This window comes from Ictalurus furcatus, chromosome 13, assembly GCF_023375685.1.
Source record: "Ictalurus furcatus strain D&B chromosome 13, Billie_1.0, whole genome shotgun sequence".
Lineage (NCBI taxonomy): Eukaryota > Metazoa > Chordata > Actinopteri > Siluriformes > Ictaluridae > Ictalurus > Ictalurus furcatus.
Window position 1 is genome coordinate 26858709 of NC_071267.1, and position 27630 is coordinate 26886338.

Genomic DNA, 27630 nt, shown 5'->3' on the forward strand with positions numbered 1-27630 from the left:
CACGTGACCTCTGACCTCCCACTGATGTTGCGCTGTCACAACAGTTTGACTCCTAGTCACTACTTCCCCCCCCCCCACCTGTCTGCGATTGGTCCCGCGTTTCGCGTCACGGCGTCGGCTCGGCTCACGGCTTCCCCTACACGAGTTTAAAGTTTACTTAGGACTGCGTGTTTGGCGGTGGTTTTCTTTTTGTTTGTCGATGGATCGCTGGTCTTCGGTACGTCCTGTAGAGAAACGAGGAAACTGCAGGAAATGTCATGGGTAACTGACGAGTCGAAACACGAACGTCTGGTACAATCGGGACATTTCCAGAATAAACACGTGTGTGAGTGTGAATCGCGTTTGAACTCCCTGAAATATGTTATGACAGCTCTGAATGATTATTCGAAGGTGGTTAGCATAACACACATACAGTACAGAGCAGCTAATATCTATATATATATATACAGTACGTGTCAAATAATGCAGTAAGTGAGCTATAATGATCAATGTTCCACCCCAGTCGTCCAATTAACGTGTCCTGTAATTTGTTTAATCATGTCTTATTGGCTATCAGCTGCGACGCTGAGAAACAGGATGAACCAATCAGGATCATGTATTTTTCCCGTGCTCAGGGATATCGAGGAAGTGAAAGAGGTTTACTACAGTAGGAGAAAACTAGGAGAGAACTAGATCTCTCCCTACCCCATCTTATTTCAATCATATTCACTGGATCAAAAAAAAATACAAAAAAAATCTGATTTCATGTTCTTGTTATTTCCAAAGCTTATCAGAACAATGTACTCGAACCGGTACGGGAAAAAAACAAAACAAACCCCCACAGTTATCGCTCCGTTTTTTGCTTATTTATGACGTTATGTAGAGGTTAATTTCATTTATTCGTTTTGATTTTTTTTTTCCTCATGTGTGTCAAAATGTAGCCCCTCCTCTTACTCTCCAAATAATCTGACCCTTCCCTCTCCAGGACGTTTGCGAAACAAACGCTGTTAACGGCGCTGGAGAGGAAGGGGTCAGATTGCGGGGAGGCAGCGTAAGAGGGGCGTGGCTCTACTGGAATGTAGCAAATTTATTGTAATGTTGCTATTATTTATGAAACCAAATTCTTGACCGTAATAGTCTACGGTCTCTGATCAAAAAGAACGGAAAAACATCAACGCTGTCGGTCAACATGGGTGAGTGGCAGATCAACAATGTTTTTATTTAAGTTTGCATTAAGAACCACCGTTATGTTTGGAGAAAGGAAAACACTGCATTCCAGCATAAGAACCTTATCCGATCTGTGAAACACGGTGGTGGTAGTGTCATGGTTTGGGTCTGTTTTGCTGCAGGACGACTCGCCATCATTGTTGGAACGATGAATTCTGTATTATACCAGCGAATTCTACAGGAAAATATCAGGACATCTGTCCGTGAACTGCATCTCAAGAAAGTGGGTCCTGCAGCGAGACAACGATCCTAAACGCACAAGTCGCTCTACTAAAGAACGCTTAAAGAAGAATGAAGTTAATGTTCTGGAACGGCCGAGTCAAAGTCCTGAGCCTAATCCAGTAGAAATGTTGTGGAAGAACCTGAAGCAAGCGGAGCATAAACGAAAAGTTTGAAAGTAAGCTCGTTTGGGGAATTTGTGCGAATTTGCCTTCACGTAGAAGAACTCCTTTTGAACCGTGGACTTTTTGCGCAATTCCGTACCTCACCTTGTGCACACAGCTTTGCAAAAGTGCGGGAACTTGGTTGCTTTGCAGGAAAACAAACAGGAAACAGGAAGGAAACAGGAAACAGGAAGTAATATGAGAAGCTGAAGCAGTCATGTTACTCGGTGTGCAGCGCTGAGAGGGCATAGCTTCAACATCTGATGCTGACTGTGACCAGGCACCAGGGGTCGAAGCGGACCACGGGATCAGGGATCGGTTCTTCCGGGAAATTTCCGGGAAATTTCCAGAAACACTAACTACATATATCCAAACGCTTTAGTATATTCTAACCTGCTTATATTCTTTCAGAGCCCAGTAAGACCAACTGCCTGTGAAAGGGTTGAGGGTGAGAGGGTTTAACAGGAACAGTACCTCTAGCCTGGTGCGGTCCACATCACGCGGCAGCTTCACCCTGACTCTGTGTGTCACAGCCAGCATGTCATACGGGTACACCTAGAAACACACACACACACACACACTGTACTGTACTGTACTGTTTAACAACTCTTATATCAACGCTGTAACATGCATTAAAATCAATCTAATGCTACAACGGAAATCAAACTCACCTTGTACTCTGAGGAAGATAGAGGAGGATCAAGTCAGGACAAACACACACACACACACACACACACACACAGAGATAAAAGGTTGTCAATCTGGTGCTAACGTGCCATCGGGAGCAACTTGGGGTTCAGTGTCTTGCCCAAGGACACTTCGGAATGTGGAGTCACGTGGGCCGGGAATCGACCCGCCAACCCTACGATTAGTGGACGATCCGCTCTACCACCTGATCCACAGCCGCCCGCCTATTATATATTATACTGTACCTCTCATCGCCCCCCAGTTGGAGTCGTGCTCATCCTCTCCAAGATCAGCCGCCTAGAAAGGGCAGACAGAAAAGAAAAATAAAAGTCATGAAAACCATCTCCCAGAGGTTCCTCTTTCATTTCCTGAGGTCAAAGGTCACGGATTAATGTAAACACAGGCTTTAACGTCTGATTGGCGAGCTGTTATTTCAGCTCCATCGCTAGTTTTCGCTCAACTTCAAACTGCCCAGTTAAGAAATAACCGTGTGAGACAGGACACTGAAATGGACCGTGGGTGCTAAAACTTTCCAAAAGACTAGCTTTCTCAATCCTGAACCTTTGGTACAGGTGCATGAAAAAAAAATGTAATGTTTAAAAGGAAGGACAAGCGTACAGTATGATCCGGCTTGACATGTTATGAGAGAAATGCATGGGATTAAGCGAACGAATTTATACTGCAAATAAAACCGAAACATCTTTAAAGTTTGTGATTTTTGGTGACGTCTTAAAGGCGACTACGTAGTCACGTCACCGGAAATTCATTATCAGTGTCCCGATGTGTAGTGAGTCAGGGTCCTTAGCAGTGCCCCGACTCGTGTACACCATATACCGACTCAAATTTGAGAAAATGTCCGGGATTCTGCTTTAGTCTCGTTATGATGTGTTTACGCTCTAAGACTGCATCACGTCTGCGCATATTTGCATTGCTTCAACCCCTCTCTGAAATTCCCGCTGTAGGAATACAGATTTAACATCACGGTAACTGAAGCTATCACCTTTTGTCTGTGACGGCTCTTGGTGCACCTGTTCCATTCCTTACATTGGTGGCCATAGTTCATGATCATCACCACCTGTGTTCAGTGTAAATGCAATGGCCTAGGTGTGGACTTTTCTTTACCTCTATGATCATGAAGCTGTATATTCTGTATACACACACACTACCGGTCAAAAGTTTAGACACTCATTCTTTATTAGTATTATTTCCCCACATTTTAGAATAATAATAAAGTCATCAAAACTCTGGAGTAACACGGATGGAACGATGGGAATTATGTTGTGATAAAAAATGCCAAATAAATCGAAATAATTTAATATTTAGGCGTCTTCAAAGTAGACGCTCTTTTTGTCTAGAATTTCCAGAAATGTATTCTTGGCGTTTTCTCGAGCGATTTCTTGAGGGATTTCCCCGAGATGATTTTTAAACAGGGTTAAAGGAGTCCACACTGACGCCGGACTCTTACCGGCTGCTTTTCGGAAAATATTTCGCCCCGAGTCGTCCGTTTAAACAAATATTTTTGTAAATAAAATGTTGCTTTAGTCTAATGAAAGAAATGAATACGTCGGCGCGATTATATTTTTGTCTACGACACCAATTTCACACGTTTACTCACACACCTTCAGATCAAAAGGTTTTTAACATCATGAATATATATATTATATATATATATTCACACAAATACAAAGAGTAATACTTAATTATGTCAAAGTAGCAAGATTAGATAATAGAATTAAAATTTATACAGCATAAGAATTTTAATTATATTATTCATATTTATTATTTTATTTTTTCGTATTATTTTGTTTCCTTCCTATTTGATGCGTGATGCTTCACTCTCCAGGCCAGTAGGTGGCGGTAATAACACACAAGTCGGTCTGTCCTAAAATCGTACTAGAAGAAGAAGAAGAAGCAGTAGCAGGAAGAGGAGAAGAAGAAGAAGCTCCAGCTCCAGCAGCGGGAAGCTTCAACGCTCCAGCTGAGCGGCTCCTGTGTGCAGGTTGTAGTTAATGGCCGGTTCTGAAGGGAAAGATGGCGAAAGCGACCAGCAGAACAGTAAACTCGCTCCAGGAGAAGATGGAGGAATGTGTTCGGCGTGAAAGCGACGAGTCCGGGGAGGAGGTTTCCGAAGTAAACAGTGATGAATGCGATATTGACTCCGAGGCAGAGGCCATATTTCTGGAGGAAGACATTATTCTCGGCGGGTAAGTATTCTATTCTGTTCTATAAACACATTCGTGTATATTCCGACATAAATAAGCTTTAGTTTTAAAAGAATTATGAATATACATCGTGTACATTCGGCTTCTGTCGTGTGTTTCCTCAATGAGTCTGCTCAACTGTGTGTGTGTGTGAGAGAGCTCTATGGGAATGGTATAAAGATTTTCAACATTACTAAATCATACAGTAATTAGAGTAAACACACACACACACACACACACTATAAATATATATAAGAATGTAAGTTGTGTTGAGGTGTCACTGCTGACCTCTGGGGAAAGTAAGTGTGTGTGTGTGTGTGTGTGTGTGTGTGCTGAGATGTGAGGGAGCTAGCTGTAAAAAAAAAAAATAATAATAATTCAATAGTTTTGTCTAGCTTTGTAAATAGCGGTTATTTTCTCCGTTCTAGTCAATCATCCGATGTGGACTCGGACATGGAGCGGAAGCCGGATACTTCTTCACCACTCAACAAGCGTCCACGTAGAGTGGAGCAGCGGGACCACACGTCGTTAGGAGACGAGTCCCGTCCCCGGACTCCTCCGAGAGGTTCCGCCAGCAGGAGAAGAACGAGGAGTAAAGGGAAAGCGAGAGAGAAAAGGAAAGGCAGCGGCATGTCCGGGGAGAGATGGAACGACGTCGACGTTCCAGACGTAACGCCACAACAGCCCACCTTCAGACCCGCCAATTCACCAGGACCCCAGCTCATACGTACAGCCATGTACACCGCCATGGAGCTTTTCCAGCTCTTCTTTAGCACCTCTGTTTTACACAGAATCATTCAGAACACGAACGACTTCGGCTCGAGTCGCGGCTCGACCCTCGCCAGCCCGTGGACGGATCTGACGCTGGAGGAAATGTTTTCCTTCATGTCCGTGCTCATCTACATGGGTATAGTAAAATGCTCCTCCTTTACCGATTACTGGCGAGGGGGTAAACTCTACAGCTTGCCGTTCCCAAAGCAGCTAATGACCGGGAAGAGGTTCCTCACAATCTGCCAGACCTTCCATCTCAGTAGCGTTGCAGACGACGCTGCTAACGAGGAAAAGAGAGGCACGGCAGCCTTCGATCGTCTCTGCAAGGTAAAGCCGCTCTACCAGGAGATCAGGGACGCCTGCAGAAGGAACTATCATCCGGGCCAGGACATCTCCATCGACGAGAGGATGGTTGCCTCTAAAGCCCGCATCGGGATCAAACAGTACATGAAGAACAAGCCCGTTCGCTGGGGATATAAACTCTTCGTTCTGGCGGACTCCAGGAACGGTTACACCTGGGACTTTTTTATCTACGAGGGAAAGCCCAAGGCAGACAGTGGCAAGGGGTTCGCTTATGACGTGGTCATGGAGCTAATCGACACGCACTCGCTGGGCACCGGATACAAGCTCTTCGTTGACGCTTTCTACACAAGTCCTACGCTTTTCCGCGACCTCCTTCGGAAGAAGATCTGGTCGTGCGGAACCATCCGGGCGACCAGTTCCGGATTCCCGAAAGGGAAAGACAACGGTCTGGACTCGAAATCTCCCCGTGGCACCATACGCTGGATCAGGAAGGACTCCCTTCTCTTTCTCCAGTGGAGAGACACGAGGGACGTCTCCCTGTGTTCGACACTGCACGCGGCGCACGGGAAGGACACGGTGCAAAGGAGGGCCAAAGGTCCAGACGGGCGCTGGGCGGTGAAGGACATCCCAATTCCACCGGTGGTGAAGGAGTACAACCAGTACGCACTACATTTCCATTCATGTGGGAAATTTATTTGGAAATACGTACACCCGTACACACGGCTAGGTTGTACGCTCTTTTTAATATTGAAATGTAATTGTAATCTGTCCAAACAGGTGCACGGGTGGAGTGGACCTCTCGGACGCCCTGATGGGGTACTATAGAATCCTCCACAAGACCCAGAAGTGGTACAAGACGTTCTTTTATCATTTCATGGACATCGCGATCGTGAACGCCTTCATCCTCCACAAAGAACTGGCGAAAGGTAAAGGAGAGGTACCGATGCACCAGAAGGCGTTCAGAGAGACCCTTGCTGAGGAGCTGGCGGAGTTTGGGTGTCGCCCTACAGGCAGACCCGTGTGTCCCGTTCCATCCAGAGCGCATCACAGGCCGGTGCACATCAGTGGAGACAGCACCGCCGGCCGGCTGAAGTGCAGACACTGCCACGCAAAGACACCAGTCAAGTGCTCGTCCTGTGAGGTGCCGTTGTGCTTCGTCCCCAGTCGTGACTGCTACAACGACTGGCACGCTGCCAAAAACCTATAAAACTGGATGTAAATATGTCGTGGAGAAAGAAAAACGTATGTAAATAGCTAAATAAACCGCTTTACTTTTCCATAACACTCATTCGTTTCGAGTCTTTTTTTTTTTTAACTGACGATCGCTCTAATTGCTCCCTTTCGTTAGCGCTCAAGACTATGACTGTACGTCAAAGCGTTCACGAGTACTGGGCTTTTTCTCCTAGGTGTGTCTCCATGGTTACCGAGGGTCCTTTGGCGTCTCCTAAAAGTGATTCTGATTTTGGAAAATACCTGGACGGACCCTCGGAAAATGTGTAACGTGTGTAAAATCTGAACTTGAACTCGGACTAGGTAAGGCTGTGGTCCTAGTGTGTGTGTGTGTGTGTGTGTGTGTGTGTGTGTGTGTGTTCAGGTGACAGCTCCCAGTTGTGGTCATCTGCAGGCATCCGCATGCAAGATACAATACAATAAAAAACCTACAGGGCTCGTAGAGTGGATAAATAACGCCTCGCTAAAACCTTTAAAGTGTTTCTTTTCCATAGAACACGATTACAACGGATATATCCTTTCAGTTAAAATATAACACCCCGCTGCTGCAGGTACATCTGTCTCTCTCGCTGTCTGTCTCTCTGTCTGTCCCTGTCTGTCTTTTTCTCTGTCTGTGCTTCCTGAGGCGATCGCTATCTTATTTCCGCTTTATTGAGAACGCAGCCTTGTCCTCGGTGTCCTCTCTAACGTATGGGTTACGCAGCCAGACGCGACTCTGTGGCATCGATGAACTACATCCTCAGGACAACCGCCATCTTATGTCGCAATCCAGATGTGCGATTAGTGTACATCGTCCTTATCCTCACAGCTGGAGCGTCATCACGACTGACGCAAAGGGTATGTGACTACAGCTGTTACACCCAAAGCACGCGCGCGCGCACACACACACACACACACACACACACATGTGGAGAGAGATTGCAGACAGATGTCGAAGCTGGATATCACATCTCACACCTCATACATCAGGAGAAGTGGACTTTACCTTGTAGATGCCGTTGTGCCCGTAGCCTGGGAGTGAAGCAGACTTATTGTAGGGGAAACCTGTAACAGATAGAGGAGAAAAAAGGTACTTTTTAGATCGGACCCGTGCGAGAAGTGAAATTAGAGCCACTGCGTCTGGGGAAAGCCGTCGGACGTCGCTGCGGATGAGTTCTGGCAAACAGCCGAAGAAGAAAAACATCAGGATTTGCCCAAAATGGAGATTTTCTGCCTATAACATAATAAAAATGTCATATTTCGAGAATAAAATCATTTTGTTTTTAAAAAACAAAGGTCCTAATATCTGATATTATGAGAAATAAATCACAGAATAAAGTTGTAATATTACGAGAGAGGAAAAAATTCGGACTTTTTTCTTGTAAGGTTTTTCTTGAAATATAACATTCTCTTATTATTCTCAAAATCTTGTACAGTGGTCCTGAGACGTTGTCCTAAACAGACAAGGCTACACTACCGGGTTGCATTTTATACACAGAAAGCTCTAAGTGATGTGTTCTTGGAGACTTTCTCTCGCTCGCCGGTGTGGACATGGCACGAGCCTGGTCCCTGGCCGGTAAGGTCAAGACGGGAGCACTCGGCTCAATGGCGACCTGATTAGCGTAAGATGAAAACGAAATGGCTGCCGGTGTGAGCGCAGTGTCATTGTGCGTTCCTGATATTCATTCCGAATTTCACATACGTCAAGTGTCTACTCGTGTTCATCATCCTGTTTGGATCGTTCAGTCTTACAGATCACACCACCTGACCTCATGTAGTAAAAATCCAGCACAAATGACCCCTCTGTCCTCCACCGTGACATGTGTGTGTTACTGCTCACTGCTCCGACAGTGATTTATCTTGGCGCTGGTGTAATTTACTGAAGGACGGATCACTTCCTGTGTCCTGGGGTAGGTTGTCTGCATTGGGTTTTAGACGCTAAAGGAAGAGCTGATTGATGGGTTACTCACTGGGCTGAGACATGTCCGTGGGCAGGCTGTGAGTGGAAGTCCTGGGGTCAATGTCCGGCGACTGTCCCTCACTCTGACTCTTCAGAAGCGTCCAACTGGTTCTGGTCTACGGACACACGCAACACAAAGATCTGCATCAGTGTAAAATGTAAGCTTGTGTATCTATTTCATCATCATCATAATAATAATAATAATAATAATAATAATGTTAATATTAATGATATTAATATTAATGATATTAATAATAATAGTGATGATTATGATAATAATAATGATAATATTAATATCAATAATAATAATAATAATGACGATAGTAATAAAAATGATAATAATAATGATAATATTAATTATATTAATAATAATAATAATAATGATTATGATAATATTAATGATAATCGTAATAATAATAACAACAATAATGATTATGATAATGATAATAATAATAATGATTGTGATAATAATAATAATGATTGTGATAATAATGATAATTATAATAATGATAATAATAATGATAATAATAATGATCATGATAATAACAATAATAATAATGACAATAATAATGATTGATAATAATAATAATGACAATAATAAAAATGATAATGATAATAATAATTATAATAATAGTAATAATAATGATTATAATAATAATAACTGATTATGATAATAATAATAATTATAATAATAATGATAATAATAATGATTATGATGATGATGATGATGATTATTATTATTATTATGATAATAATAATATTAATTATATTAATAATAATAATTATTAATTATATTAATACTAATAGTAATTATTATTATTATGATAATATTAATGATAATAGTAATAATAATAATAACAACAATAATGATAATGATAATAATAATAATAATGATTGTGATAATAATAATGATAATAATGATGATGATGATGATGATGATAATAATAATAAATAATAATGCACAAACAGAGCTCATACCTTTCTGTCCACATCATCTCCATCTTGCCAGGAGGTTCTGGAGGCTGTTAAAAAAATGTACAATGCGCCAATCAGCTTTTACAAAACAACAACAACAACAGTAAACGCACGGTCACCCTTGGGGACAAACGGGAAAAGTAGCATGCAACGTGCTTTCACAAATTACAAGAAAATAAAAAATGGCATTTAAATTAAAAGGTCACCTACAGAGTAGAACATCACCTACAACACATGACGTCATAAAGGAAAACGCCGAGCTAAGAGAAGAAGGATAGGAAGCCAAAAACACATTTCAGGAGAAATAAAACACTAAGGGCAAATCAAATCAAATTAAATGCAATAAAAAGTGTCAAAATGACTAGAAAGGACAATCGGATGACTCATTAAATTACCAACACGCCAGCCACAGCGATCTACACACAAGTCTTACAGCAATCACTATGGATTACACAGACGTCTTCCAGTGACGAGCCAAGGCCATTACCATGAGTCACACACATAAAGGAAAACACACTTTACAATATCAAAGGCACATGAGCACAACATGAGGCGCTGAATTCAATGGATGGATTTGATGAAGCCATGAAAATAAAAATAAAATATATAGTATACAGACAGGCCCATAAGTATTTGGACAGTGACACAGTTCCGGTCGTTTTGCCTCGGTACACCGTCACAGTGGATTTGAAACGAAGCAATCACGATGTAGTTGTGTGAAGTGCAGACTTGCAGCTTTAGCAAAAAAATACCGCATTAACCGTTTAGGAATTACAGCCATGGAGTCCTTCCATTTTCACAGGCTCAAAAGTAATTGGACAAACTAACATCCTCATAAATATTACGATTATTTTTAATCCTTTGCAGTCAACGACGGTCTGAAATCTGGAACCCATGGACATCATCAAATGCTGAGTTTCCTCCTTCACGCTGATGCTGTGCCAGGTCTTTACCACAGCCACCTTCTACAGTTTCTATGTGTTTGTGGGTCTGTCTGTTTTGTCTTCAGAAAGTGAAAAAGCACGCTCAGTTGGGTTGAGATCATTGGGTCATTGAAGAACATTTCATTTCTTTGCTTTAAGAAGCTCTTGGGTTGCTTTGGCGGTCTGTTTTAGGTCATCATCCATCTGTAATCCATCTGAAGCGCCGTCCTATCGGTTTTGCTGCATTTGACAGAATCAGAGCAGATATAGTACAGCGCTATACGCTTCAGAATTGATCCCGCTACGATTCTCAGCAGTCACGTCATCGATAAAACCCAGCTCCATCCCGATCGCGTCGTTCTTAAATCCATTGTGGCGGTGTACCGAGGCAAAATGATGAAAATTGGGTCACAAATACTTATAGACCTGACTGTATATACACTGTGTGTTTCCATATCAGAGCTGATGGTTTTGTAAAAATCGTATAATTTCACTTCCCTGTACTTCTAAACTCTTCTTTTTCGCGGAGTGACGCGTGTGGAAACAGGTGTGACGTCACAAAGCACGCCGAACGACTTTCCACCAATCACGGCTCGCGCGCAAACGAACAAACTAAAGGGCGATGACGAAAACGGCGAGAGGTAAGCTAGCTACAAGTCAGCGGGGAAGAAAATCGCTTCGGTTGTCACGGTAACGGTAGAATCGGACAGGTTCAGGTGCTACCCGAGAAGGAAATAACGAATAACTCAAAATCGCTGAGAGGAATCCGCGCGCTCTCTGGGCTAGCTATTTGGAAGAAACTGTCCAGTATACTCGCGTAGGTGTTTATAAATCTTGGAATTTGTTGTAAGTAAGGAATAAAAACGGAACCAGGACGCGTCCTGAAGTGTTTTTTTATTCCTTTTATACCACAGTCAATGATTACTTGGCGAAACTTTTCATCACGAAACAACGACACGTCGTCATTTTTTAAAACGGTCGCGTCCAAAGCGCCGACGTTGAAATGAATGTTCTGTCCCGTGTCCTAAGTCCTGTGAATGAGCCGTTACTATAGAAACGATAGCGTGTCAGAACGAGCGCATCGATTACAAACAAACTTGTGATTTGCCCTTGTGGGAAATTTAACCGACGCGTTCTGACCGATCAGAATCCGGAATCCGACAGCGCTGTTTAGCACTGAGGGTACTTCAAGGTGAAACGTCATGTCACTCGCGTTAGTTTCCACAAAATATATGCAGTTAGGAATTCATAACACAGTCTGAAATGGAAACCCCAGAACCCAAACCAAAGCTCAGAGGTCACCGGGTACCATGGCAACAAGATACCATGATAGCACCGGCGTCATGCGACAGCACAGAGCATGCACAGAGTGATGGTTATATACCACACGGATTGAACTGTACCATGCTGTTTGTAGATAGGGGGTTTTCTATAGATATTATCTTTGGCTTTATTATCTGGAATGGAAGACAGAGAGAGAGCATGACAGACGCAGAGATGACAGAGAGAGAAAGAAAGATAAGAAGCATGAGTTAGGAGTTATTGAAGGATGGATCGAAGTTGGGACAGCGGAAATGCAGGGCCGAGCTGAAGAGCATCTGTCGCCGGATTAGATTTGAAACTTCAGACCCCTTGTAATGAAGCATAAATGATCGTGATTATTAGCATGCAACAAGAACCGGCTCGGTAAGCGTCGTCTTTTCAAAACGTTACACGCTGGATCACAGAGAGAGAAAACGATTAAAGGAATAGTCCGGTCAAAAATGACATTTTATAACAATGACATCTTCCTCTTTTAATGCTCGTGGAGTCCATCAGCTACGTACCACCTCAGAGCTGATTGTTTTCCTTTAAAGCGCACCTATTATGGATTTGAAACGGGCCTAATTTTGTTTTAAAGGTCTCATACGATAGATTTACACGCATCCGACGGCAAAAAAACACTTTAACATGCTCATCATTTAAACTGCGGTATTACCTTTCTCCCCCCAGTGTCACAAACGACTCGTTAAACGATCCGTTCTAAATGATTCATTCGAAACTCCTCCTTTCAGAGAGCATACTCTGCTCTGATTGGTCGGTCATCCCAGTCTGTTATGATTGGTCAGCGAGCAGCCGATGAAGACCAGAGGCGGGGCTTTGTGTTACAAACCTACGTAGGTTAGTACAGGAAGTAAAGTCTGGAATCACTAACGAGTCGATTCAGCCGTTCAGAATTGGTTCCTTCTTTTAAGAGTCGATAACCACGTTTGTCGTGCGCTTTGATTTTTTAAAACTTTGCAGACTTTTTACATTCAAATACGTCTACGTATATAACGCGCTACATGAAAGATAATATCTGAAAAAGCATAACGGATGCACTTTAACAGCAAGTGTTTAATTCATCGTACTTTGTCCCACAGCAAATTACAACACTAACGATTCCGTGTTTGGAAAAGAAAGGAAATATGTGTTCGGGTAGAATTAAGCGAAAATATTATGTCTAGTAAAATATCTATTTTTAAAAAATTTTAAGTTTCTCATCAAAAACATGATTTCATTATACTAAATATAATCTAAACACCTATCTAATCTACTACAGGGGGTCCCGAAAGTCTCCGTACGCGGCGGAAAATAACACGTTTTTTAGCAAAATATCTTCATCATACTTAGTTTATATTATATGATTTTGGTTTTATTTATTTATTTTTTTTCCAGGTAGCCTTTAAGAACGCCTTTGTCAAAAGGAAGACGCATTGAAATCCTTCTCGTGGCCGGATCGGGACGCTGCCGTAAGGTTGCGACGGACTTGAACAGGAAGCGCATTTAATACCAATTCTCAGCTGCAGTTCTGGAAAAATGAACCAACACCTCCTGGGCGGTCCGAATCCAGAATTCAACAGAGTTCGTGTTTTCGACGTTGCTAATAATTAAAGAGACGCCTATAGCTAGCGGTTTAGCTAGCTACCCAACGTGTCAGGGCCGATCGACGGCGTTTAAAGGAAAAGTAAAACGTGCCGGATGGATGTTTAGGTGATGTATTCCTTTAAGAGAACGCCGACTGTTATAATCAAACCCGGTCTGCTGAATGAGACCGCGATTTGATTCAAATAAGCATTAATGTATAAACAATGAAGCGTAAAATCCCTAAAACTCGGGACAAGACGAGGATAAATGAAGTAACCGAAATGGCACTATTGTTTAATCGACACCGCATGTTGGTCTCTCTGGTCCATTTCATCATAACCTCTCTTTACTCTAAGCCCGACTGATTCCAAACAACTGCCATAAATTAACTGGAGCGCTTTTCAGGAAAAAAAAAAGGTTCATTTTTAACACAACACATGCAACACTTGTTTTATTTTTTTCTTTTTTTTCGTTTTTTTTCTTCTAAGAGCTGTTTCAGCCTTTGCCAGCACTGGAAACAATGCACACTATAAAAACAGGGGGGAAAAGTACAACAGAACAAAAAGACGTAAACCCGATGGTTGGTTTTTACTGATTCCTGACTGACAGTGACAGTTGCGTGCTTGTGAATAATACGCCTCCGCTCTGGCTTCGAGCGGTAAATACAACCATAAATGTGAAATATATTACAGCTCGGCTAACGGCTGACGACTCGGACTTCAAACGCGGCTTACGAGCGCGGTTCTTCTCGTGAGATGTCTGCGAAAACGCTCCGAAGCAGCACACGGACCCCGCGTTCCAGTCTGAACGGAGATATAAACCCAAGATCAATCGTGACAGATCTTTTACCACTTTAATATGACACAGCAAGCAAACAGCGGAAAACAAACAGAAAAATGTTTTGGAGGGTTGCGCAACCTGGTTGCATACGTATGCACACCCCTTATAGTACTAATACATTGTTCAAGCACCTTTTCGCATGTAATTCATCACTCGGGGTTTCCGGGTAAGAGTCGACCAAGTGAGCACATCTTCACCCGAGCGGTTTCATTCCACTCTTCCTAACAAAAATGCCATTCCACGGGTTGTCAAAAGGATTTAGATCCAGGCTCCTCTCCCGAAGCCGTTCGTTTGGTGGCTTGAATTGAATGGTTATCGTGCTGGAAGGTGAAATTCTCTCCATGTTGACTAGCGCGCCAGTCCCAGCTGAAGAAAAGCAGAAGCATAGCGTGATGCTGCCACCACCGTGCTTCACTGTGAGTATAGTGTTCTCAGGGTGATGTTTTTACGCCTCATCAGATCATAACACACTGTCCACATGGTTTGGGGTGATTTAGTTGAGTTTGGCTATCGTGAGACAGGGCTTCAATTTAGCCACCGTACCACATAGCCCAGACATGTGAAGAATACAAGAACGCGTTGTAGAAATCCGATGCAGCTCGTTGACCTGGACTCGGATCTTCCTGTTGCTGTAGGTCTCCCGGCAGCGTCCCTGCTGAGTTCTTCTCTCGTACTGTTTTGCATAAGTTGTAGGGACGCCGTGTTCTCGGCGAAGTCGGCGTGGTGCTCCATTTCCTCCACTTGGTGATGACGGCCTTCGTGGTGTCCCATGGCGTTGTGTACCCCTTTCCCGATCAGTACCTTTTAACAGTGAGATCCTATACATGCTTTGTAAGCTCTATGAGGACCATGAGGAAAATCGTACAGAAACTGTTGATCTTTATTTACGGTTCGTTAACGACAGCTGTATGATAATTACTTCTCTACATGAGTTTGAACGTGATCGGTTCATTCTGAGTACAGTCACATGACCCACTATAAAAGGATGTGTGTGTGGGGGGGGGGACCCAGAAGTTTTTCCTCCTTAAACGTTTCTAATAGTTTTTTTACTTGACTTATATCGGTTGCTACTGTACATCACATAAAAGGTGGAAAATGTTCTGATATGGTTGATCTTGGTTTAATTTTTCATACGTCACTTTTTTTTTTTTTTTAGCAACGGGGCGTGTATACTTTTTAAATCCACCGTCGTTCCGTACACAGACGGCATATTTCGGACTTCCCGAGACACTCATTAGGATGGCAGCTGAATATATAGAGTGTCTCTTTCGTTCGGTATCGAGTAAGTCTCATTCATTATCTCCAAAGACCTTTCAGAAAACGCATCAAAACGGTTTAAAGCATCAAACCGAACCACAGCAAACAGCTATGAGATGAATCCGAGCAGGAAATGAACATGAATATATAAAATCATGAAAAGAAAAAGGCAAGGGTACAAGACTGTACTTATTGATTTATTACAGATATAAACACATTAGAATAAATATATTATGTGTATGTTTTATTATAAGGCAATTAAACGCTATCTTTAAAAAAAAAAAAAAAGTTGAAATAATGACGGTGTCTACGCAAAGGGATACCGTCGTTTAACAACCTCGTAGCTCACAGCAAGCCAGTTTATCATGTTTACAAATTAGCTCTTAAATAAATAAACAAACAAACAAACAAATAAATAAATAAAGGAGATTCTCTTTGTCAAGAATGAATGATTTTTGTTGTTTTTTTTCCATTTTCTAGAAACAATCCGATAATCCTCTTCACCGGGCCAACTGTTATTACTAAAACGTTCCTATTACAATCTTCAACCATCTTTCTGCATAGTTGCGTTTTCATTCTCGCAGTCGTTGGTGAGGAATATCACGCTCTGTGTCATGCTGAAACAGGGAAACCATCCGTTCTGGGGTGGTGAGATGACACGCACGTCCTAAATAATGATTCATTTCCTACAACAGCACGTTCCAAAGTGTTTCATTCCTCTTACACCACAGCAATTTATCACCTTTAAAGAACAACACACATTTTTTTTTTTTTATTATCCGGTTTACAGTTACGTAATGTGTAATCTCATGGGACGTCCAAGAAACAAGTCAGTTCCTGTCCTCGGGTACGTTCTACAGTAGTAGCTACGGTACTACTAAACATCACCAGTCTCTCTCAGCTCGTCGTGTTACGGGGGAAAAAAAACCAACCCAGAACTGAAAGTTACGGCTTTACGTATTACTGTTACGGCACTGACACTGGAGACTCCTTCCATAAACGTTAAATAAACGACACCTTACACAAAAGTTCACCGTGTCAACGATTAATAATTGTCAACAACCGGTTTACGTAGAGCGTCCACCGTACAGTGCGAGTCCCTGTGAATGAGCTGTTACTATAGAAACGAGATCTTATAGTAAACTAATCCATTTACATTTACACCATTTGGCAGACGCCCTTATCCGGTGCGACTTACATTTATACATCTGAGCAGTTAAGGGTTAAGCGTCTTGCTCAAGGGCCCAGCAGTGGATCTGAACTCACGGCCTTCCGCTGCTTATTTTATTAGTGGCATAAAAATCATAGTCATAATAAACAATCTAGTCGTGTTGAGGATCAGAAATATATCTGCTGCTAGTTCCTTAAGTGTATAAATTACTCACTTGTACGGGGTGTAACGCAAAACCTGATACAAACTGAATAATACTGTCGTTTACGCGTTTGAGCAATCAGTAAGACAGTCATAAGGCAGTGTTGTGTGAGAGTGCAGGAGCGAGGCAGGCCTACCTGGGATGTGGAAATGCTTAGGTGCAGCCACGTATGTAGAGGACGGAGATTTGCCATCAGAGTAGGTGGAGATGCTCGGGGTGCTACGACCACTTTCACTGCCTCCGGGGGGGGAAGGTGAGGGCAGACAAACACACAGAGGGGATTGGGGACGGGATGTGAGAGAGCAGAGTTACGCTGTGTTGCTTCTTACATCATTATCACAGTCACGCCTCATGAGCCGAGCAGCTAAAGCTAAGTGCAGGACCACACTGTTGTGTATCACGGTTTAGAGCACGAGTGTCAAACTCATCTGAACCCCTTCCGACCTAAACAATTTGAGTTAAATACTACCCTGAGATTGACTCGCAACCTTCGTCTGGTTTTGCGTGCGGTCACGTTTTCACGTTCTCGTTTTCAAACGCCTTTTTTTGTTTTTTTTTACGAAAGCCGGCTTCATGAACGGCTTTGACCTAGCTAGCTAACGAACTAGCTAGCTAACGCTGCGATTTACATTTAACTGTCATACACCCGGGTCCATAAGTATGTGGACAGCGACACGATTTTTCCAAATCCACCACGATGGATTTGATTTGAAACGAAATCGGTCAGGACGTCTGATTGAGCATCTCACAAGGGAGGAAACTCTGCTCTGGTGCGTCTGATGTATTAAAAACGACCCCGATCTTTAGGATTACGTTAGTGTGTCCCATTACTTTTGAGCCTGCGAAAATGGAGGGACTCTGTAAAAAAAAAAAAAAAAAAAAAAAAAGGATTCCTAAACGGTATTAACGCGGTATGTTTTGTTAAACCCCTCGAATTAAAGCTGAGAGTCTACACTTCAACCCCATCTTGACTGCTTTGTTTCAAATCCAGTGTAACGGTGTACAGAGGCGAAAAAAAAAAGAAAAGAAAACCGTGTCGCTGTCCAAATACTTATGGACCCGACTGGATCTACGTCAGAATCGGTGACGAACTCCAGTTCCCAGAATGCACCACGACCTCCAAATTTGGCTGGCTCACTAACAGCCTTCATTTCAACTCAATTGCACACACACACACACACACACACACACACGATAAATATCTACTATTTTGGATTTGTCTACTTCATCAATTTAGTACCCGCAACTGCAACCGCGTTCACCGCCTGACTCTCACATGCTAACAGCTATTAGCTTACAATAATACATCATTATTAAATTATTCATTGTTGGAATTCACTGGAACAATGTACAAATAATTAAAAATGTAACTTCATTTGACATCAATTTGACTAACCCTCCGTAGTGGACGTGTCAACAGCTCCTCGTAAATGCGTTCGTTTCGTCCGAGTTCATACAGAGACGTCTTTTAGTTTTCTAATAAAGAATCTCTCGTCATTGACACGTTTACGTCCGTAGCCCGAGTTTATAGCACCGGGTTTATTGCTGTGTTTTTCTCCCTAGTGGAATAACAAAGAACTGTTTCGATTCACTTTCAAGCCACAAGACGATTTTAATTAGAACGCAGATTCTGAGTTCGTTCGGTGGGCCGGATCAGAACCGTCTGCACATGTTCGATCGGTCCGAGAGTGAACCCTTACAATACCCACGAGACCACAGAGAACGCACCGTGTCGTTAGCAGGCTGGATCATGAGGTCATGAGGAAAACACTTGAAGAAAGGAGCGAGAGAGAACAAGAAAGAGAGAGAAAGGAAGGAGAAGAAAGGAGAAGAAAGGGGCGTGTACTGTTTGTGAAAGCATGTGGAACTTGACTGTAAAGTGTTGGCTCACTCGCTCTCGCTCTCTCTCTCTCTCTCTCACACGCACACACACACACACTGAAAGTGTACACTGTGCTAATAAACACTGTTCCACTCCACACACATGCACTAGATAGAGAATGCGGTTAGTAAAATGCAGGTCAATATCGATAAGAAACTCCTCCACACATCTGGAGAAGTCGTCACAATCCCGAGACAAACTCTGCGTTCAGCGTGGAGAACAAACTCGGACTGCATTACTCTGACATATAAATGGGCGATTCCACGATTAAAGGTAAACGTCAAAGACATCATGAATACAGCTAACGTGTTCTTCATGCAACGGCCTACGGTGAGGGGAAATAAGTATTCAGTCACGTCTAATGTCTTCTGACTTGTCCTTTCACACTAGCAATCAGGGTGAAGCCGAAGGAGCTTCTTAAAGTTCTCAAAGACGACATTATTACACAACGCTCGAATTAAAAAAAAAGCTACAAATACCATAACACGGTCCTTAAACATCCCTGTCGGTACAACTGATTCGATAAGATGCAGGCGGGAAAGTTCGCGGGACCACAAACGGATCGTCCCTGGACGAGATTTCACACCAGTGATGAAAATGCGACTCTCTGGCAATAATTCAGACTTGTCGTTTTTGAAGAAAGAAGGAATCGCAAGAACCCCATAAGCACAGTGAAGCACGGTGGTGGGAGCGTCGTGACCTGGGGCTGCTTCTCTGCACACAGCACTGGAGGATACACCCAAAATAACTCGAGAAGGCCTCGCAAGGTCTAGCCACGTTCCTGACTCGAATCATCCCAGTGTAAAAGTCTGGAGGGTTCTGAAATCGTGAATTCCTCAGAGGAATCCTTGGGGATCTAAAGACGATCTGCCAAGAAGAACGGACCTAAATTGAACCACTATGTTTACAAAAAGCTCATTACTTCATACCAAATCTACAAATGCCAACGATGAGTTTGGTCATTCGTGGTGTTTGAATGCTCCTCCCTATCAGTTTTCTTTGTTTATGCGTACGAACACAAACGTTTTTGGGTCATATTTCCATGTTCAAAGTCAGAAGAGGTCAGTATGTGCGTAAAAAATTTGAAGCGGATATACGGGAAGTATATTAAAAAAATAATATATATATAAGTGCCTGAGTGTTTATTTCCCCTGACTGTATGTGCATGCTTCAGACTAATAAATCCTACAAAATCTACAGCGCTCCGAAGACACTCGGTACGTTTACACGGACGACGATAATCCGATATAAACCCGATTAAGACGATACTCTGATTAAGAAACTAGCATGTAAACAGAGATTATTGAGGACCTTAATCTGATTAAAGTCATACTCGGAGTAAACGCAAATGGAATTAAGATGTGTGGAGTATTCCTGTTTTAGTCGCGTTATGGACGTGCGTTACAGACATGTACACAACTTAATCACACTATTAAGAGTTTTCACCGCATTGTGCGACAGGACGCATACACACACGGCAGCGCTCGACCGTTTGACGCCAAACAAGAGATCACGGCTGCGTCCCAAACCGCGTACTTGCCTGCTGTATAGTAGGCGTAATACATGCATCTCAGCTACTATACAGTAGGTAAGTACGCGGTTTGGGATGCAGCCCACAGCTTCAAGCAGTCATCTATTTGCACGTACAGCACGACTAATAATTAACTGCACTTGAAGCTTTTGAAAAATTAAAAATAAAAACACCCAAAACTGTATACGGTTCCATAACGAAGACCAACTGTACGTCGATACGTGAAATTCTGGAGGGACGTCGGACGGCGTGGCGCGGTGACGTAATGACGTGTGACGTTAATCCATCTATGTTCTATAACACGTAACACAGGAGCATGAAAGGAGTATTCTAAAAGCGACTCATGTAAACACCTTAATCAGGATATTATACGTCTTATTCAGAATAAGGTCAGTAATTAGATTCCTGCTGTCCGTGTAAACGTACTGAGTGTTTGTGGTGAGAACAGCTGAACTCACATCACTACAGACTGTCGAGTTAACGTATGCAGCTCCACACACAATAAATGGTCTAAAAAAAAAAAAACCCAGAACATGTCGCTCACTTAAGACATGGTTAAACCCAGAATCAAGCCAAATGGAACCCAGACCCCAAATTATGATTCCTTCACTATGAGACCTTCATTTTCCCCCTCAGGTGGTTGAGAATCCTGAGTAATCCCTTTCCCAGATCTGTAGATGAGAGAAACCTCTGTATTCCCTAACTGGCAAAGAGCCTCGAGTCTGAGCTGGTATTCCTTTGAATCACGAGATTAAACATTAGAGATTAGAGATTAGACAAAAACAGGCCAAACCAACAGCGCAAGACAAATTGCAAGCAGTTACCTTCGCACGTCAGGTGCAATCGAACAACATCGCACAACACTGTCGAGCACAAACAACACACTCGCACAAGGATACGTGTTCAGACTGCGGTACGATACGGACTGTAATGTTCCAGATCATTCTAGTGCGGTCGTTACAGTATAGAGGCGACACACACACACACACACACACACACACACAGACAACAGTTCCATGCAACACCACAGTGCATGACGTTAAAATATACAGTCTGTACACACACCAGATCTGCCAACCCCGAAGAGGAATAATGAGGAAAAAAAACTTGTTTACTTCTCTTGAGTAAAGACAAACAAACAAAACCATGTCAATCATGACTCGTTAACAGTAAAGCTTGATCATAAAGCTTGAAAACACCTACAGAGACAGATGTAAGAGAGCGAAACGAGTTTTTAATCATCGTTACCATTAAAATATACCGTTCCTCATCCGTCGAGCTGACCGACGCGAAGTCGATACTTGTCTCACGTTACGAGCTGCCCCATGAGTGCATCTTTCAAGCGTGGAAATCGAGATGCGATGGCAACACACTACGAATATGAGATTGGTAAAAGGGGGCGGGGCTTCCAGGGGAATATCGATTCATATCGGAACCTTCCAAACAGATACAAAATTTTCAATCATCAATCAATCGATCATTGTCAAGATGACTTACGCAGCGGTCACGCTAGACTTTCAGCACGCGGAGACCGCTGCGAATATGGGCGGCGACCGGATATGACATCGCACACCAATGTTAAAACATACAATCTGTTCCTGTAAGGAGCGACACCGCAATCCAGGCAACTTCTCTTTGGGTGTTGATTTTATATTCGTTTACAGCTGCGTTGTACGGTATTAAACGGGATGGTGCGACGACGCTATAATCGGTGCTTCCTAAATCTTGGATTTTCCCAAGAGGTCACGCCGTGACGTGTCGATCTGCTATCGGTCACACATCGTCACAAATTGATACGAATTCGTAGGTCGGAGTTGACCAGAATGTGCGAAACTTTTTCCGCGTGGATCTTGCGTTTCCGGTTTCCAGCATCCGCACGCGTATGAATGTACAGTCTAGTCTAGTCTAGTGTGAGCGCTCGTTTTATTTGTTGGTGAGAAGTCATATCGGTGTACTCCAATGTTAAAATGTGGAGCTCCTACACAAAAAGAGTAAAGGTTGGCAGGTCTGAGACACAAAAACAACAAGCAGAAACAAACCAAACGGTCCACGGAGTGAACCCTGAGGTACACCTACAGTACAATCCCACAGGACTGGATTACACTCATTAGAGATAATGAAAAGTCCAGGGCTTTACCGTAAGGAGGCAAATTGAGCTGCAGGTCTGTCCTAGGTTTAGTTTTTTCTTGTTTGAATTCTGTCTCAGTTCCTGTTTAGGGAAGGCGGGCGAAGGACAAGGAAGTAGTTTCATATCTCAGTGTGTGTGTGTGTGTGTTTTATTGAAACAAAAGAAGATATCTATCCCTTAAACAAATAGAGCAGTGACATTTCACACTCATTAGTGTTCAGACGTGAGAGCATATGTGGTTCCATGCATGACCGTGATATTAGTCGGTTTTAGCGAGCACACGAGGCCGAGCCGTGTACCTCTGAAGTATGGGATGTAGTTGTGCTGCTGGAGCATGGCCAGGGTGGTGGGGTTCAGGGAAAGACTCTGTGGGGTACTTCTACCACAACTATTGCAGTACAAGGGCAGTGAAGACGAGTCTCTGGGTGTCCCCTGGCCAGAATATCCAATATGGTTGGAATTCCCTGGTTGTAGGGTGTACCTACTGCTCTCATATTGTTCTGAACAAGGAGTCCAACACCAGCCAGGAGTAGAAGGGCAGTAAAATAAAGTCAGTGTGGTTTAAAAATAAGGGAAATGATGTGTACTTGGGCTACGTTCACATGTGACACAAATTGTATTCTGCCTTAATGTGATCTGTGTTCACACACACAAAAAAAATCTCTTCAAATCAGACCTGAGCCACTTCATATATGACCCCGGGTCTGATACATATATGACCCCGGATCTGACACATATATGACCCCGGATCTGATACATATATGACCCCGGATCTGATACATATATGACCCCGGATCTGACACATATATGACCCCAGATCTGACACATATATGACCCCGGATCTGATACATATATGACCCCGGATCTGATTACCTAACATGCTTTAACGAGCATATCGTCGTCATCACTGGCGTCATTGGCGTCGACGATGGAGGACAGCGAGTGCGGTGACTACATTCAGTGGAAGGATGGGGAAATTGATGATTGACTTGGGGATATTTGGGAAAATATCATTAAATTGACCGAAACCGAGTGGCATTCGAAAGAGTTGCGGCTACAGTGCCAAAGAAAAAGAAACAGGCTTAAGTTACCTGAATGAACGTACTGATCATTGTTTGTAGAATTGGGTCATGAATGTGAAGGTAGCCTATTTTTTTTTGCGACTGTCAGATATTAAAATAATCCATACAAAATATCTGTAAAATTCACAGTAAGGTTCGTATACACAGGTAAACGTCATAAAAACGGTATTTTAGCACTACGGAAATGAAGACGTACCTGGTCTGCTGTAGGTCTGTGGAGAGCGGGACGGTGTATAGCGGCCATAACCGCCCAGAGAGCTGTTAGAGCTGGGGCTGGAGGGTCTTCTCTGACGGGGTGATTTTTCCCCATCTCCCTAAAAAAAAACCCCCCCAAAAAACGTATACTGAGCTGTCACACAAAATTTTTTCCAACGACACTAAACACATTTAAAAATAAATAAATAAATAAATAAATAAATAAATAAGCAGGACAAAACATGGCTTTAAACCATCGCATATATTCCAAACCTAGACGAGATAAGCCACAGATTGTGGAACGTGTGAATGAAACGAACGATGAGTGATTAGATTCATTTATCTTGTGATAAATGACTACAGGACTGACGATACAACATGCGACCTCCATTCTAGCTGCACAGAAACACAACGAGACAACATTATGTGCTCCGTGGTTCTCCTCAGGCTTCGTCAGGAAAGCTGTACTGTACCTCTGTCGGAGTCGGGGTGAGGAACTGCGGGGACTGCGGACGGAAAAAGCAGGGGAGTGAGATGAGGTTACGCAGCAGGACTCATGACGTTAAATGAAGTTAGCATGGGTTGGGTAAGAAGTACTAGGAAGTTCATTTCAAACATCAGCCGCTGATATTTGCTCTTGTTTCACGACGGGCGCTACACAACACACGTGACAAGGATGACATCGCTTCTAACGTTGCGTGAAAATCGGTATCATCGTACGGTACGCTGAGTTGCACGGACATAACGGCACGTGCTTATGAACATACGTAACGTCTCGCGTAACGGCGTTCACGTTTAACGATAGTGTCAGCTGTGAAATCTGTCACGTCACCTGACGCCGGATGCAAATGTATGCAAATGTATGCAAATGAGCGGGTTGTTTTTAATGACCAGATTACCGTTACAGATCTTATCCTTGCTCATAGATAATTTCACCCACATGGTTATTAATCTCTCAAGACGTGCTGTTATTGTGAAATCTACGCAGCGGCTGCGATAAACTGCTCATAACATCCTCCACAGCGTGTTTATGACATATGCTCTATGACAATGTCTTATGATACAGGATTCAATTGGAATGTTTCCTTTATTTCTTTTAAAAAATTTAAATAAAAATAAACAGGTTACCATAGGTTACAGAAAATGTGTAATCTACGTAGTATGACTCACTCGTGGACATCACAGAGCATGGTGTTTAGCTCTGTTTATGTTATGTTCATAGGCCATACATTAACAGGACTTATACCACAGCGCTGTTGAATTCTCCATTCTGATTGGCTGACAGACGTTCTGAGGCGTATAAGCGCACACAGACACAGACCACGGACAATTTCCATTTCACACAAATAAGTAAGGAATGATCGACGACGGGTCGGAGAACTATTAGAAAAATAACCCCAATAACAGTGATGCGGCCACGAGGCGAAGCGGAGGCTAGAGCCATTGATATGCAGTTACTGAGAGAGAGGGAACGCAAGAGAGAGAGAGAGAGAAAGAGAGAGAGAGAGAAAGAGAGAGAAAGAGAGAGAAAGAGAGAAAGCGAGAGAAAGAGAAAGAGAGAGAGAGAGAGACAGAGAGAGAAAGAGAAAGGGAGAGAGAGAAAGAGAGAGAGAGAAAGCGAAAGAAAGAGAGAGAGAGAGAAAGAGAGAGAGAGAGAGAGAGAAAGGAAGACAGAAAGAGAGAGAGGAAGACAGAAAGAGAGAGAGGAAGCGAAAGAAAGAGAGAGAGGGAGAGAGAAAGAGAGAGAAAGAGAGAGAGAAAGTGAAAGAAAGAGAGAGAGGAGAGAAAGAGAAAGAAAGAGAAAGAGAGAGAAAGAGAAAGAGAGAGAGAGAAAGCGAAAGAAAGAGAAAGAGAGAGAAAGAGAAAGAGAGAGAGAGAGAGAAAGAGAGAAAGAGAAAGAGAGAGAGAAAGAGAGAAAGAGAAAGAGAGAGAGAAAGAGAGAGAGAAAAAGATAGAGAGAGAAAAAGAGAGAGAGAAAGAGAAAGAGAAAGAGAGAGAGAAAGAGAAAGAAAGAGAGAAAAAGATAGAGAGAGAAAAAGAAAAAGAGAGAGAGAGAAAGAGAGAGATAGAGAGAGAAAGAAAGAGAGAGAGAAAAAGAAAGAGAGAGAGAGAGAAAGAAAGAGAGAGAAAAAGAAAGAGAGAGAGAGAAAGAGAGAGAGATAGAGAGAGAAAGAAAGAGAGACAGAGAGATAGAAAGAGAAAGAGAGAGAGAGAAAGATAGAGAGAGAAAAAGAGAGAGAGAAAGAGAAAGAGAAAGAGAGAGAGAAAGAGAAAAAGAGAGAGAGGAGAGAAAGAGAAAGAAAGAGAAAGAGAGAGAAAGAGAAAGAGAAAGAGAGAGAGAGAAAGCGAAAGAAAGAGAGAGAGGAGAGAAAGAGAAAGAAAGAGAAAGAGAGAGAAAGAGAAAGAGAGAGAGAGAGAGAAAGAGAGAAAGAGAAAGAGAGAGAGAAAGAGAGAGAGAAAAAGATAGAGAGAGAAAAAGAGAGAGAGAAAGAGAAAGAGAAAGAGAGAGAGAAAGAGAAAGAAAGAGAGAAAAAGATAGAGAGAGAAAAAGAAAGAGAGAGAGAGAGAAAGAGAGAGAGAGAGAGAGAAAGAAAGAGAGAGAGAAAAAGAAAGAGAGAGAGAGAGAAAGAAAGAGAGAGAGAAAAAGAAAGAGAGAGAGAGAAAGAGAGAGAGATAGAGAGAGAAAGAAAGAGAGACAGAGAGATAGAAAGAGAAAGAGAGAGAAAGATAGAGAGACAAAAAGAGAGAGAGAGAGAGTGAGTGCGAGAGAGCGTGTGTGATTGATTGCAGTAACGAGACAGAAAAGCCAGTGAACAAGTATCAATATTGATTTATTTATGTATTTATTTGTTCGTTGCGTTTTCCGCAGTAATAAAAATCGAGTACGCCTATCAGTATTTCTTTGTTCTATTTTTACATTATCAGCATGAAACAAAAACACGAACAAACGCTGAACTCATCGGTAACTGTGCTATAAGCGGAATAATGGATTCCGGTCCGCTTCACATCGTGGCCGCATTACCACCTCGGGCTGTGAACTATTTTCTAATCATTCAGCGATCATTCAGCGAATAATCGTGCACTAATACCTGAATTCATACTTACTTAATTATGAACTAATGGGATGATAGTAATAATAATAATAATAATAACAATAATAATAATAATTTTAAAAAGCATGTCATGAGCCCTTTAAAATACTGGTGTAAACTGAAGACATGGTTGTTTTTACATTGAACTCTAAATCACAGGCAGATATGGAACGATGGTGTTGGGAGGATGTGTGTGTGGTTGTGTTCATGATGTGTGTGTACCTCTACATAGGTCCTGTCCTCTGCCGGGTAGCTGACATAAGGCGAGTATGAGAGCATGTCGGGCCTGTCGATGTTATAGATGGCCTTTATCTTAGGAAGAGCCGCGAGGTCTTTATAATCCAGCAACTCGTCGCCCAGCTTTGCCTGCGGACGTCATCACAGATCAGATTTTACATAAAACTGCTTCAACTTTAAAATACGCTCTGACTCTTTGCTGCCCCCCGGTGGCTAATGCCCAGGCGTGTTTTAAAAGGAACTCGGATCGAATAGCGTCACGTACATAGATGACTCTGCTCGGAGATCCAGACGCACTGGATGGAGGAACCGAAGTGATGCTCTCGGAGGACGTCCTGGTCACCTGGACAGAGAAAGACAGAAAGTCAGCGGTCAGCGAGACAGTTTTCTAGCCTGGATAGGATTAAAAGAAGCAGCTAATCTTAACGGGAAACAATAACGCAATAAATAACGCGTCATCGTTTCTCCTTACTACTCGCTTCTCCTCACTCCTTCATACGGGAAGAGTA

At 42.7% G+C, this 27630-nt stretch overlaps 2 protein-coding genes across 7 annotated transcripts in view; one reads left to right on the forward strand and one right to left on the reverse strand.

Moving 5' to 3' along the window:
* ablim2 (actin binding LIM protein family, member 2) overlaps positions 1-27630 on the reverse strand; it is a 103497-nt gene that overhangs the window by 6609 nt on the left and 69258 nt on the right. For 2 of the 5 annotated variants that reach the window (XM_053639303.1, XM_053639302.1), the window contains exons 9-20: positions 27387-27464; positions 27107-27250; positions 24266-24298; positions 23794-23911; positions 22815-23015; positions 17111-17212; positions 9699-9742; positions 8731-8836; positions 7767-7825; positions 2522-2573; positions 2261-2268; positions 2064-2144 (exon numbers count right to left, since the gene is read on the reverse strand). In XM_053639303.1, the coding sequence (XP_053495278.1) occupies positions 2064-2144; positions 2261-2268; positions 2522-2573; positions 7767-7825; positions 8731-8836; positions 9699-9742; positions 17111-17212; positions 22815-23015; positions 23794-23911; positions 24266-24298; positions 27107-27250; positions 27387-27464 (1026 nt within the window). The remainder of the gene's footprint in view (positions 1-2063; positions 2145-2260; positions 2269-2521; positions 2574-7766; positions 7826-8730; positions 8837-9698; positions 9743-17110; positions 17213-22814; positions 23016-23793; positions 23912-24265; positions 24299-27106; positions 27251-27386; positions 27465-27630) is intronic. The other 3 variants (XM_053639304.1, XM_053639305.1, XM_053639306.1) reach the window with 3 other exon arrangements.
* On the forward strand, positions 2050-7445 carry LOC128616651 (piggyBac transposable element-derived protein 4). 2 transcript variants are annotated; one of them, XM_053639308.1, is made up of 4 exons: positions 2050-4480; positions 4906-6210; positions 6329-6793; positions 6958-7445. In XM_053639308.1, the coding sequence occupies exons 1-3, from the start codon at positions 4308-4310 to the stop codon at positions 6756-6758; spliced, it is 1908 nt and encodes a 635-aa protein (XP_053495283.1). In that variant the 5' UTR covers positions 2050-4307; the 3' UTR covers positions 6759-6793; positions 6958-7445. The 2 variants fall into 2 exon arrangements, with proteins under 2 accessions (XP_053495283.1, XP_053495282.1); XM_053639307.1 differs by having other exon boundaries at positions 6329-7445.